This window comes from Eimeria maxima, genomic scaffold (genome assembly GCF_000499605.1).
Source record: "Eimeria maxima Weybridge genomic scaffold, Emw_scaff247, whole genome shotgun sequence".
Classification (NCBI taxonomy): Eukaryota; Apicomplexa; class Conoidasida; order Eucoccidiorida; family Eimeriidae; genus Eimeria; species Eimeria maxima.
In genome coordinates, this window is record NW_013565320.1 from 21,817 (window position 1) to 35,440 (window position 13,624).

At 51.1% G+C, this 13,624-nt stretch overlaps 3 protein-coding genes across 3 annotated transcripts; 1 reads left to right on the forward strand and 2 right to left on the reverse strand.

The window, feature by feature from the left end:
* Positions 1–1,102: 1,102 nt before the first annotated feature.
* Positions 1,103–2,794, reverse strand: EMWEY_00024110 (MGC78845 protein, related; the record flags this gene model as incomplete). Its single annotated transcript, XM_013480880.1, has 6 exons — positions 1,103–1,206; positions 1,369–1,481; positions 1,600–1,713; positions 2,305–2,375; positions 2,491–2,600; positions 2,746–2,794. 6 exons carry the CDS (start codon positions 2,792–2,794, stop codon positions 1,103–1,105), a joined length of 561 nt encoding a protein of 186 aa, XP_013336334.1.
* Positions 2,795–6,658: 3,864 nt separating this feature from the next.
* EMWEY_00024120 (hypothetical protein, conserved) lies at positions 6,659–7,561 on the forward strand (the record flags this gene model as incomplete). The annotated part of the gene is made up of 1 exon (XM_013480881.1): positions 6,659–7,561. One exon carries the CDS (start codon positions 6,659–6,661, stop codon positions 7,559–7,561), a length of 903 nt encoding a protein of 300 aa, XP_013336335.1.
* Positions 7,562–8,166: 605 nt separating this feature from the next.
* EMWEY_00024130 (hypothetical protein, conserved) lies at positions 8,167–12,784 on the reverse strand (the record flags this gene model as incomplete). Its single annotated transcript, XM_013480882.1, has 10 exons — positions 8,167–8,265; positions 8,438–8,553; positions 8,808–8,968; positions 9,167–9,476; positions 9,724–10,057; positions 10,190–10,332; positions 10,979–11,192; positions 11,310–11,540; positions 11,836–12,155; positions 12,460–12,784. The coding sequence occupies 10 exons, from the start codon at positions 12,782–12,784 to the stop codon at positions 8,167–8,169; spliced, it is 2,253 nt and encodes a 750-aa protein (XP_013336336.1).
* Positions 12,785–13,624: the final 840 nt, after the last annotated feature.

Genomic DNA, 13,624 nt, shown 5'->3' on the forward strand with positions numbered 1-13,624 from the left:
TTCAGCACGCGTCATCGGACATTCTGTGCAACTCTGTGGGTATTTTATTGGTTAGTTCTCGTGAATTCAAGTGTGCAGTCTAGGGTTTTAAACTAGCGCATCCCCCCGTACTTCTGCAAAACATCCCGCAGCCGACGGCAGCGTGCCGGAGCAGCACAGCTACGCCTTCAGAGTCACAGCAATCTTCGCAAATTGTGTGCAATGCAAACTCTCTTTATTTCTTCTCTGTACAATTATACTTCTCATTTCCAACGAAACGCAGACAGTGAGGAAGACAGAAGCGCAATACAACTCTGTTTGCTCATCCCCAAGCTCTGTCCTCCCCGCCTTCCAACCACCTCGTCTCCCCGAAGTCGAATGGGTTGTGCAACTGCTCTCGAGTTACTCCATCAGTAAGACGCCTCAGACTTTGTGGCTTCACATGCCAGTGCATTGGGACAGACATGCACGTACCAACTCGGCATAGTCCGTCGCCAGCTGACTCCAGCTGACTAGAGGTGGACGGAAGGTAAGGCAGTCTTCAACACTGCTAACTCTGGATCCAGCTTGCGAGCAACTGTGCCCTGCAGCTACTTCTATACTCTTGAGGCTGGCCATCTATAACTGGTGCAAGCTACAGCCGACTATGCCCCCCGCCTCCCTACTGCCATCCTACGAGGAGAAACTTGACGGAATCAATTACAAAAAGCGTCGACATCAGCAGACGCTAAGTTCAGCAATAGACGGGTTATGTCTCTGCATACCGACACCCTTAATTCCCACCGCCTCAAACCTACCAACGGCAACAGTACACCAAAAAGAAGGCATCTGTTGGGGGTCGCAGCAAAGCACAGAACAACTCAGCTCAACACGGCCCCCGAAACCCGTGGCAGCGTAAATTTGCGGAACAGCATGTGTCCCTTCACTACCCTGTTTTATCGGAACCTGCAGACGCTGCACTTCTGGCACCGTCGCTCGAGAGCCCTAAACACTCCTCAGGGCTTCCCGTGCAGATTAAACGCATTCATGCAACCGACTGCACTGATACCGTAACCCGCGAGCTGCCAGTATTAACACGGGCATAACACTACAGAAGAACCGACAGCACTGAAACCGTTGGGCCTCATGATGCCCTTCGGTATTCTGCGTCCTTGCACTCCGTCTCATCTCCTGCCCCGGCCTCCCCTCGTGTCCCGCTCGTCGTCAGAGTAATCCCGGCGACGCGGACTGCAGCAAAGGGACAAAACACGTGATGACAAAGAAAACGTGTGTATGCACCCCATCAGGCACGGGCGAAATGCGCTACCAGCTGGAACCGACCACGAGTGGGAACCTCACCATAGCATCCAGCTGGCAGGTCACCTTACGCTCACAAATTACACCCCAAACCCCTAGACTTAACAGACCTGTAGGAGCGTCGTCTGTCGGCACTGCGGCTGCGGCTTCGGCCTCTTCGGCCGCGGTAGTCGTTGTAGTCGCTGCCTTCGCTGCTGTATCCAGGACTGCGGTGCAACGACACGCACAACCTAAGCAACAGCATCGGATGGAGCTGCATGCATGCAACATCCAGCGCCTACAGGACAAAATAAGCTGCCTAACAAACGCAAAAACGAAACGCACCTGCGGCGTGTGTCACGGCCCCGGGAACCGTCCGGAGAGCCGCGTCTCCTCCTCCCCGGAGGGCTCGTACGGCGTCCTTTGGCGCCGGGCCCCTTGGCGATTTCCACGCGAAGGCTGCACAACGTACGAACACCTCAGATGAAGGTTAACGGTGAATGACCGACGCCTGGCATGCGGCGCTGCAGCACCCCCAGTCGGGAAACCTCAAATTTCCCAAGTGAAAAAAACCGGCATCGAGCCGCAAACACTGACAACACGGTGGCTGGCAAAGGTGTCGAAGAGAAAAAGCGCAAATTGTGTACGCCATTTGCATGACAGGAGGCAAGCAGCATTGCATGCTCCGATCCGCGAGACAACAAGCGCACATTCCACACTGCAGGTAAATATCGTTGTACAAAAACAGCCGCATCCAACCTGTTTACCCGACAACTAAGTCGCAGCGCAGTGGCAGACGCAGGGAAGATAAGAAGAAAGCACCGCACGGCAGGAGGCTGAGGCTGAGTGAATTCGGTGTACGGGACAGCCAACTGCCACAGGCCCCCGTATACGCAGGCAGGTGGGCAGAGGAGAATCGGGGGAAATGAAGTGAAGTGGAGCGACGATCCTAAGACCAGAGGCACCTTCGCATGATGCGAGCGCCTCGCCTCTCAACTTGCATGCGCTATGCTGCAGATCGGGGAGATAACAAAAACGAGAAAGGCTCACTACTTCTCCCGATGCAGGATTCCGTCTGTGGCCTCCACCGCGTCTCTGGCGTCTCTCATGTCCTCAAAGGTCTTCAATGCAAACAAACAGAAAAACACAGGAAGTGTACATATTGCATCCCTTTAACTGCCGCGCAACCAGCCAACATTTCAAACAAGCGGAGGTGGTCATTCAATGAAAACGCACCACAAAAGCAAACCCTGGAGGGTTCCTCGCCACCCAAATATTGCTAAGCTTCCCATAACGTCTGAAGATCTCCTCCAGTTCCGTAGAAGTGGATTCGGGGTCGAGGTTTCCTGAAAATGCCAAGGCGAATCACGGAAGTCCTTCAGTTCACCGCAGGAGCCAGTGAAACATGCAGGGTGAACTGGATGCGTGCGCAGCAGGAGGAATTAACCCGTAGAATGATATAACTAATTAGGCAACTGCAATTAAACGCACCCACATACACCTTCCTCCCGTGAGTCATCTCATCATCCGCGCGATGCATCTTCACCTGTGCGCAGCATAGCAGAAGGCACTTCCCCACGGCAGTTTCCCCCGCACCCTCGTCAATGCTAACTACTGTTGTACCCATATTACAGTTGAATCAAAGGTAAAGCGCATACAAGCTACAACAGCAAGACGCCTGGAAGCGGACGCAACCCCAAAGCACTCCCAGGCAAGTCAGTTGCTGTTCAGGCGCCAACGGACGTCCCGTGCTGCAGAAGAGCAACCCGAGTAGTCTATACACCATATTTTCAGCGGCCAGGATTCAAAGTATGCACAAATAATATGTATTCGAGGAACATACCAGTGCCTCTTGTGTCTCGAAAACCCCGATGCATGCAGGCGACGATTCGCGTTCGTCACTGCGGAAACACCGAGCAGTGATGGACGTCCACTTAGACAAGAGAGCAGTTCCACCGTAAAGAACAAGGGGGAAAACAATGATTGAACTTGTTTGTGCTGTTTTGGGGATAGTGAACAACCCGCTTTCGCCGTGCCCTCAGTATGTGTCAGCCCCACTTGTGTGGTGACTTTGCATGTTTTGGGGGGACCTACTTATGCTGGGACATCGATACGCTGGAGCGGCGAAAGGGTTTTTTGACAAATAGAAATTATTTGTTCCCTCAGCCATGCCTAGCCATGATTTGGTTGCCTGGCTCCTAGCGACTCTTGGCCAACCTCCTGTCACCACTGAAGAGTTACATCTATCTGCTCAATTCCACTAACAACTTTGGTGCGTAGAAAGTATGCCTACACTCGCGGTGTGTAACAGCGGCACTTTGGTCTCAGCACATCTCAGATAATGGGAAGGCATACTGGCAGGTCTCAACACATCTCAGCTAATGGGGAGGCATACTGGCAATAGGCGGCATTGTTCTGTTACCACCGTGTGTTGCATTATGTAGCTTACTCTGTGTGGCATTGGAAAGTATCTCTTAAGAGTGAATATGAACTCTTACCCGGCCATATTAGGCAAGTGATGCGCAAGCAAACGTTTTCAAGAACTGTTTAATGTGTGTACAAACGCTCACGAAGGTTTGTTTCTGCTGGTAAGTGGGGTGACCATACACGTTGAGCTGCAGCAAGATACATGGCAACTCATGAACGGCCCCGAACTCTCCAGCATCGACAGGCTATTGAGGCCACCTGTACAGGCCCCATGTAGACTGGGTTGGGAGATCAGCTGCTTTACAGGATGTCAAGCATTTCGGCCGCATTGTAACTCACCATATTCCTTGAACATGATTCAGAACCCGCATAGCGTATTCGTCGTTGAAACATGGTACACATATTTCTAGCATCTTAACTACTTAAGATCACTTAGCGTTTAACAATTGCATACAGTCTTACTGGATGCGCCAAATGGAACATGGGTACCTGGTTGCAGGTTTGCAGCAAGAGTTGAAGCAAACAGCTTTGCACATCATGCAACACGCTGAGTCCACTTCTCAGTGGAACCAACCACTTATGCGGCTGTGGTAAGACAGGCTGTAGAATCGTCTGCATTCGTCCACAGTCCAAGTTGTTTCTGCGAATTTGTCCCGTATGCTGCTTAGCCCATTTGCCTCTTAGGAGGCACCTCTGATCAGATCGGCAATTTACAAACCTAGATATACATGTTATCACCGCATTGTTTATAGGGACAGACCAGGAGGCCACCCGTAGCACAGAAGCACGGCCTGGCTCATAACATTGGCAAGTCGTGGAACGTCTTTTCCCCAGACGCTCGTTTGATATTCCCTCTAAAATATATCAACAGTGCTCTCTTTTTCCCCTCGCTCAGCAGATTTTTATCGGGTTCTTCCCGACGGAGAGAAGGCTGTAGCGGGGGTTGAGGCCCTATGCAAACCAGTAACGAAGCCCACAGGTTTCAAAAAACGAAAAATTTTATCTGGAGGGGCAAGTAGCCGACACCAAGTTGTTTTTTAACAACGGTTTGAGGGGATAAATTGAATTTCTGCGGAGCGTCTGCTCGTTGCCCTCCACTGAGCCGTGGTCATTACAATCAAGCCGATGCCCAAGAGGAAAAAGGGTTAGCGTATTTTCGAGTAGACTGTTTCTTTACCGTTGGTATAGAGGCTCCCGTACCTATGTACCTGCGCACTCTCAATTGGAGATGATTTCTCTGCAGCCATCTGCGCTTTTCAATTTTCCAGTGACCTGGATTTCGCAACTCCAAGACACGCCTACCATTTTGGGCTCAATCCCCTATTTTTGGGACTGCTGGACCGTATTTAACGCAACATTTGCGTCGATGGCCGACGGCGGCCCATTATACATTTCTGTTTGGGTTTTGATGTGCGCATTAGAACTGGTTACTAATACAGGAGTACTGCACAAAGGCCCTGGCACATCTAAGGGGCACGCCAGTACGCTGGTTCATAACACTTGTAGGGTAGGGTAGGCAGCACCAACAAAATGGCGCAGCACACGTACCATTGCATGTCACTGTCCCCCTTGCTTTTTACCTGCTTTTTTCTCCTTTCTTCGCTCAGTGACCTTCTGCGTTCTCCTCCGGTTCGCTCAGTCCCTTCATTTCCTAGTTTTCCAGCTAGACAGACGCGTTTGGGTGGGGGGGAAATGTTGACGACAGATACACCATGCTTTGTTTACAGTTGGCAGCTTTACTGAGGGCTCCGCAGGTGTTGAAGAGCTTAATATGGCATCAAAACGTGCTTCGCGTGTGGTCTGGTCTGGTGGTTTGTGGGGATACGTTGGAGCAGGAGCTGCGGTTAGGCGAGCTGCAGCTAAGGAGAGCCAACTTCATCACTGCACCAGACCCACGTCCCTGGACAGCTTCCCAAGGGACCACCGAAATCTGATGAAGTATGATGCTTTCAATAAAGCGTAAAGTATACCAATTCTGTGTCGGAGCCTATAAAGCGGAGGGCACTCGGGGAAGCATTCTTCTACGGCAGAACACGCATATGTGAGGTGCAGCTCCGTCAAACCCTCACTGATATGATTATTCGCTCTCTTCTACAGCCACCATTTATGCTACCTGACTAGCAGAAAACCCGTGCTCTGTGCTTGTCACGCTCACCCTACTTGGTTGTGCTATTGGCTGTCTCAGGGTCTCGCCGAAGGAGGGGCGTGCACTGACACGCAAAAGTCCACTAATGGCCCACAAAATCATCCAAGTTGCACAATAGGAGACGAATTGTCTTGATCTATGCTGCAATTTCAATGTATGGGCCATTATTCTAACACCGGCGCCACGAGTTGCATTTTCCTGAAAGAATTTCATCGCTGGGATGAAGTTCTTCGTCACAGCAAAATGTAGGGGCGCAATTATCCGAAATACGCCTCGTACACCATACTAAAATCCAACTGATATGTAAAACGGGATGTTTAAACCAGTCCCGTCAGTCATCTGTGTCTGCCAGGTGAATCTTGATATAAACGGCGGAGCGTTCGGCCTGAGCGATAGGTTGACAGGCACCCCACCTGACACCGGCGGTCACGCTGACCGACTAGCGGCACAAGTGTACCAATATAGAGTTGCATTATAAAATAAATTGCTCCAAAAATATACTCCAGTGATAACAGGTGAGAGAATAATATTTTGTATCATTTCAAACTCTTTACTGTCTATGCCTTTCACTGCAGCTGCTCAGTACCGCCTCAACCTCCAAAACCGGCATTGATTGCGCATTTCTGTGGAAGTTGTTCACGAATCCAGAAAGAATTCCTCTTCTCACGTCCTGCGCTTTAGGTTCAAGTTTTGCCTTCTCCCACCAGCGTGTGTGAAACCTGCCGTCTTGTGTCCTGCCAGATTTCGGCGACGCCCCGCCTCCCTTATCTTGAAACTCGTTTTCTGCACTGAGTGTGGGGCTTTCGATTACAGGTTTATACGACTTTGAGAATGGCTATCAAGGGGATGATTGTTGTTGCCTTTGTGGCAGCATTGGGTGCTCGCGCTGAGCCTGAAGCTCCGCCTCCGTGCGCAAACGGCGAAGTCCGCTTCGAGGGTCGCGCGACTTTTGAGGGGAATGATCGTCCCGAGACCCTCTCCAAGGAAGCCGTCTTGACAATTGATGTTTCAGAGGAGGCGGCGTCGGGAGAGGAGCCGAAGGCGCCAATCTACACGCATACCGTCCCCCTTGAAAAGTACACCCCTGACTCAGAGATCCCGTATGCATTCTGCGTTGACCTGCACAACCTGGATGCGAAGAGGATTTCACTTAAGGGGCGTATCACGGACCCGGAGGCTGAAGCTAAGGTGGAGTGCATCGGTGAGACTGTTGTAACTGCCGGAAGTGACAGCTACGAGGCCGATCTTACCCTGACGAAGGTCGACGGCAGCACCAGCACCAACGAGCCTTCTGTTGCGGACTGCAACTTCGCTCAACTCGCAGAAGATGTCACTGGCATTGCCGTGAAGGCCACTGTTCAGATTGGGGCCCCGAGAGCGCTGCCCAAACCAACATATTTGGTGGTTAGTCTCAAAGAAACTGACGCGGAGACAGGTGAACCCGAGATAATTTCGTTATTTTCTGGGGACATAAGCCCCATATATGAACCAGAAAGGCCCGTACCTGCGTTCCTGTGCGCCAAAGTTCCGGCAACTGGTGACGCGCACCCTAAATATACAATCGAGGCGTCTGTACACCTGGGATGGGATGGCTACGCAAACCCTAATGATGATGAACGCACACTCAGAAAGGGAGATCTCGTCACCAGGAGACCTATTGAAGTTCATATTACCCCTGATCAACATGACTACTCCGTCGACATCACTGTCAAGCCGTACAACCCGTCCGCTTGACTTGAATGAACGGAGACCGCAGCTGCACGTACAGATGTGCAGCGGAGACCCCAGGCAACTCCGCAGCGATGCATAGCAGGACTGTGGCAGGTCGATAGCTTTCTTCCTACCAAACCCTGAACCTCCGAGATTTCAGTCTATGGACGGCATAGTCGTGAATTTTAGTTTCTGATGCCGATCCGTTACACTTGGTGCACCAAAAGTGCACTGTGAGCAGGGGACACACCCTGAGTCTTTTCCGAACGCAAACTAAGTACAAATTAACCATTGCTCGTCTCGAACTGAGGTTAAAGTAATTGAATACTGCGAAGGTGGCGGTAAAATAAAACAGCACGCGCAAATGAGCGTGTGTTTACCACTTGTTTGTCGGCAGAGTGTGGTCCTCGAAGTCCCAGCACGAACCGAACCGAGAAGTGACTAAATAGTGCGGCAATGAACACTTTATGCACTGCAGGTTGACTGGCACATGCCTTGTCACTCCATGCCATAAATCTCCGCAGGTGACGGAAGGCTGGAGAAAAGACGAAGGGGACGAACAGGGGGACTACTGTAAGGAAGTGTCTATGCCGGGGCCTGCAGATAAACTAACGAGCTATTTAAGAGGTCTAATGCAACGTCCTCGACCGTTTCAGATTCGGGCGTAAGCCAGATGCCTCTCCCGAGTAACTGCGGTCCTCCACGGGGCGCATTTCCTGACGAATCGACTGAGAAGCGCAACAAACGTGCGAGATATTCAACCAATCTGTCAACAGAAAGCTGTCAAGATAGTGCAACAGTGACCACTGCAGTGAAATGCAAAGTGCAAAACACCAAACAAGAACTTGTTTTTCAATTGATTCGATAGCACGGAGTGCGTATAAACCCGCTTTGGCTTACCTTGAGTTTTTTCGCCTTCTGTTGGTATTTCATTCTGTTGTGGACGCGAGCATTACCATCGAACTTCTTCCGCTTTCGCACTAAACCTCTGTTGGTTTGTATCTCTCGCGTAATGCCTACGTCGCCAGAAGCGCAACGTGCATCGGAAGACTGTAGTTACAATACTCCCATTTTGCGTGTGCATTTAAAACAGCAAATACATATCGACCCTCACGAGAACTGCAACCAGATTGCACCAATGTACGTAAACGGGTCCGACGACGGCGCAAAACAGCATGTGGCTCTTGTCCGCCGACTTCTCTGCGGGCGATTCAAGCCCAACTACTCCGAAAGCTAAACCCTAAACCCTATAAAGGCAGTTGTTGCTTACGCCGCTGCCCGTCGACTTCTTCCTCCACCTCAGGCAAGAACATTTCAGCCCTTTCCTTCATCCGCTGCTTCTTTTCCAACTTCTTTTTCTTCGTTTCTCCTGCAAGCGCTGCAAATTCTTCATCGTCGCTCTCCTCTCTGTCAGCTGTTCTTGTGTGCTGCCTGCGAATAGAAAGATACCTTTTGAGTTATCTCACTCTGGATCTCTTGCATTCTCATATTTTGTTCGACACGAGCCATATACGACATAAATACGTCGAGGGCGGCTATGCGTCAATTATATGGACACAAAAACGCAACAGAGTGCAGTTTGAGTGTTTAGCACTCAGCCCTCTGGGTAGGAACGGCATGAAGGCTTACTTGCGGATGTCTTTGTCACTCCGTCCGCTCAAATGCTGCAGGTTCTGCTGTCGGGCAATAATGAGCTTTTCTGCCTGTGCTCTGCGCGTTTTCGCTGCTTCTTCTGCTGCTTGTTTGGCAGCATTCAGGTACTGTCCGAGAACGCCTTTTGCCTTCTTTTTTCTGGCGTTTGAGCCCAAACCCAGCTCGTCTTCGCCGCCCTCCTCGCCGCCTCCCAACGGCTGGTCATAAAACACTGCCAAATCCTCCAAAGTGGAACCCACTGCAGCTGCAGCTCGTCTCTCAAACAGCGCGCGCTGTGCGGCTTGAGCTGCAAAATACGAACGCAAGCAAAATGCGCCACTAGACAGCAACACACAATTGCCCGCACGGTGCGCCCGTATATAGTCAAGATACGCGTCAAAATCCACTTTCCGCCAAGGAAGCTAATATGGGTCCTACCAGATGTGCACAGCGGCACACCTTTCATAGACTGCAAGTTCATGAATAGCACAACGGACAGGCTAATGAACACAATAACGCAAAGCCCGGTGCAGGCAGTACAAGCCGCGGAGCACCGATCCAAATATCGAAGGCCCGCAGCCACTCCTCTGTTGAAGCTATCGCCCCCCATGTGTGCATACGCGTTCCAGAAATACCTTTTCTCTCTTTTTTGGAGAGTGAGCGACGCATAAGTTCAAACTGTTCTTCGTCCTCCTCCCCCTTGTCATCATGCAAGAACCCAGCTTCCCGGGCTGCTGCCCGGTGCGCCTGAGCAGCTATAAACCTTTCAATTCCGATTTCTTCTGGCGCATCGCTCGTCATTTCCCTCACTGCGCGAACCATTTCGCTCTTCTTCAGCCTTTCCGCCGCCCGCTGCAGCTCGCGAGAGGCTCGTGTCTGCGCAGGGACCTGGACAGTGAAAGGGAAGCAAACAAGAAGTCTCAGTGGAAATTACCTGCCTATGTGCAAGCTTTACATTGTGTCCGCTGTAAGACAAACACCCGGCCGGAAAGCAGGGAAGGTGTGAGGTGCTCAATGTACTTTGTCGCCTGTGTATTCCATGAAGACCATTTTCGGCGGTCTGTGAGTTTGGCTCCCTGTTGCATCTTCCTCAGCCCCGGACTCGCCGCCCTCTGTAGTCTCCTCCTCGCCAGAAACAAGCTCCCCCTGCTGCTCTTCATCCTCTGATTCACCCACTGCAGCAAAAGCCTCGGGCCGGGCTCGTGGAGCTGCGCCTGCATTTGATTGGAGAGACGTACGTTTACCCGCAATGTAGCCAATAAGCGAGAACCAACGCCCAAAAAACCAACCCCCACAGCGCTAGGAAAACTAGAGTAAGGCACCATTCTTAGCAGCGCACAACCAAACTGCCCTTCTAGTGCACAGCCATGATGCACCTAAGTTATGTATGGTGCATCTATAGTTGCGCCCGTTGAAGCAGCGAAGCCAGTATACAGCAGGTCTGGACCTCTTGTATGACAAACAGACAGTTAATACGAAGTTAACGCATCACGCCCAGAGCTCGCAAACTTAAAATTGATCCTTCACACCATGGTCAAACGCTCAGCAGCATTCACTCAAAGGTTGTTTAAGCTTCTCGACACTACCGCCGTACAGGGCAGATCTCTAAGGACAATGACAATTGACCTATACAGCGCCATACTGGCATATGCTGCTTCCGGTGTATTTGCAGGAATATACGCAAATTCCCAGGGACAAGTATGCACATGCATGGCTCCATCTAAATTAATTCTGACATAAATATATACATGCATATACACAAAATATATACACACACATACACTAAACGACAGCAAGTGTTTGGCTTACTGTCGCCACCGTCGTTGAGGAGCCTCTCCAGCTGCGGTTTCAGGGCAGCCTCTATAGGCCGCAGCTTCTGCAGCAAAAGTCGGGACTCTATGAGTCTCTCTATTACTGGGTGGCTCGCCACAGGCACCCCGTGAGCCTTCAGCACAATGTAATAACTCAAATAGCTTAAGTACGAGAGCAGCAGCTGGTTCTTTGCATCCAACAGTGAAACGCCCTGAAAGAAAGAAAAGGGGAGAAAGGGGTAGTGAAATCTTTGTGGAAGAGGTGCGTGCTCAGAAGTGCTGTGAAAAGGATCATCAGTGTTTCTCAGGTATCTTAAAGCCTGACGCACATCTTTTGTGAGGAACTTTCTGCTTTTTGCAAGAGCAACGAGAGGTTCCACTTTGCTGTTTATTTCCTTAAGAGCATCTTGGAGCTCCTTCACCAACCCGTGCAGCTCGGGATGTGCAGTTGCGACAATTTGCTTCAAATCCTCTTCACCCAGTCCTGCAGCAACGCCCTGCGGTTTCTGCTGCTGCTGCTCCGCTGAAGTAGAAAAGCCTCCCATTATCGCGTCCACCTCCTGCAGATGAACAGTTCACATGCATACAAGGAACAGACAACGAAACTCCCAATGCAATTACCGTGCAACCCTCTGTCCCCACCGCCAAAAGGTGAATGCATTCACGAATCCGAAGCAGTCCAGGCTATTCTCCTAATAACCAACGAGAAGACTGGAGGAAGCCCCCGCGCAATTCCAGCTAAATTCTAGCCCCAAGTCTCACAATACACATGAGCAACAGGCACGACCATGTCGGTTTACAATGAGTCAGAGTGGCGAAATATTTGCGCTGGTTTAGGAGAAGGCAGTTACTGACTGCGTCGAGTCTGGCTTTCCAAAGCAAGTCCTGCTCTGTTCCTTCCTTGCCTTCCACTGGCTCCAGCTGTTGTTGGTCCTTCGAGCCCAGCGTCTTTTGCTGCAGGGCGAGCAACTGCTTCAGGGCCTCTATGGACCGGGCGTCGGCGCTGAAATCGGCTTCCGTCATTCCCTCAACATCCTCCACCTCTGCTACGCGCACCGCCTCCGCCATCCGCTCCTGCATTTCCTCTTCATCTTCACTACTTTCATCGCTACTGCCTTCCCCGTAAAAGTCTTTCGCCCGGCGGCCCCATGCAGTCCGGCTCTCCTCCGCGCTATCTGCACACCTCAAACCGCCGCATTCACCCTGCACGCCTCACCTACCCGGGGAATAATATCAAGAGATAGCAAAGAGGCACTTGAGGTGAACAAACCGAAGCGGAAACACGAGCCATAACGAGCGCTACAACCACTGTACTGCAACCAAACCTTGGGCATCCCTTTAGCAACTCAGACCTGAAGGCGGTTGGCGACGATGGGGTTTTACAGAGACACTGGACTAAAACCAAACCAATAGGAACGACTCATACGTGAGAAAGAGAACATTGGGGAAAGAAAAGTACCGAAGAACAGCTATTTTCACCTGAGGATGCATCGCCAGGCTCCTCGTCACCTGACGCGGACTCCTCTGAACTAATTTGTGCGTCGTCATCTTCCTCTTCCTCCTCTTCTTCACTTGCAGCGTGCTCAGCCCCCTCAAGCCCCATCTGACGCATCACGGCGCTTTCATCTTCACTCGAGTTGTCGTTCTTGCCCATTCCATCTAGCGGCAGGAAGTCGTCAGAACCGTCAGAAAGATACGCCTCCTCCGGCGTCATAGAGGAACCTTCTTTGGCTCCTCCATGGCCAGCAGACGAGCTCCGGCGACGAGCAGGGCCGCTGCCTCCTCCCCGATTCGCCTTCGCCATTGAAGATGTCTGCACGCGAACTCTCCAATCAAGAGGTGGGGACCGGGCAGAACTGGGGGGGTGGGGGAGGGGGAGAAAGTAGTGAACTAGGGGAGGAGCTCGCAATTACACGCCACTAAATATTATTTAAATGGCTCTTAAACTGGTTGGCGGCATCGTATGCCTTGAGAAATATCAAGTGGAATCAGGATGTTTCGAAAGTGCATCGACGGAGTTGGCGCAAACACTGAAAAGCAGCCGATCTGCCCAGTATTGGACTGCAAATATCAGAGGTGAAATTCACTATCAACATACATTCCCTACTCGCAACAATTTCGACGAACCGGTCTCAGTTAGTGCGCAGAAGTTCTGGATGGACTAGTGACTGCGGGGCCGTTTCGGGAAGCGGCACAAGCTACAGGCATCTCATGAGCATTTATGCCTGTCCTTGAGCGTTTTTCTACTCGTAAAAATCGTAAATGCGATTACTATGGCACCCAAAATCATCCAGGAGAAATCCAATGCATGCAGCATGAAACGCCGGCAGCCCCACTGCGGCGCCTGTGCCGTCTGCAAATCGAGATTATTGCCGTCGACTATGCAACTGGACTGCAACGACTGCCCATAAGTCCAAGCATTTAACTGTAACTTCCTTTTTTTTTGATGATCCGAAGGCCCATCAGGAAGTTAGATTATTGCTGTAATAGTCAGCGTATCTGCCTGCCCTGCTAAGGAACAGCTCCTCCCCTGTAGCCTTCAACTAGCTAGGGGTGAATCGCTAATAACTAATGCAGCAAACTAGAGCCCTCTGGATGTCCCCAGCTTCTACATCTGTTACTCCCCACATCCCCCGTAATAGTG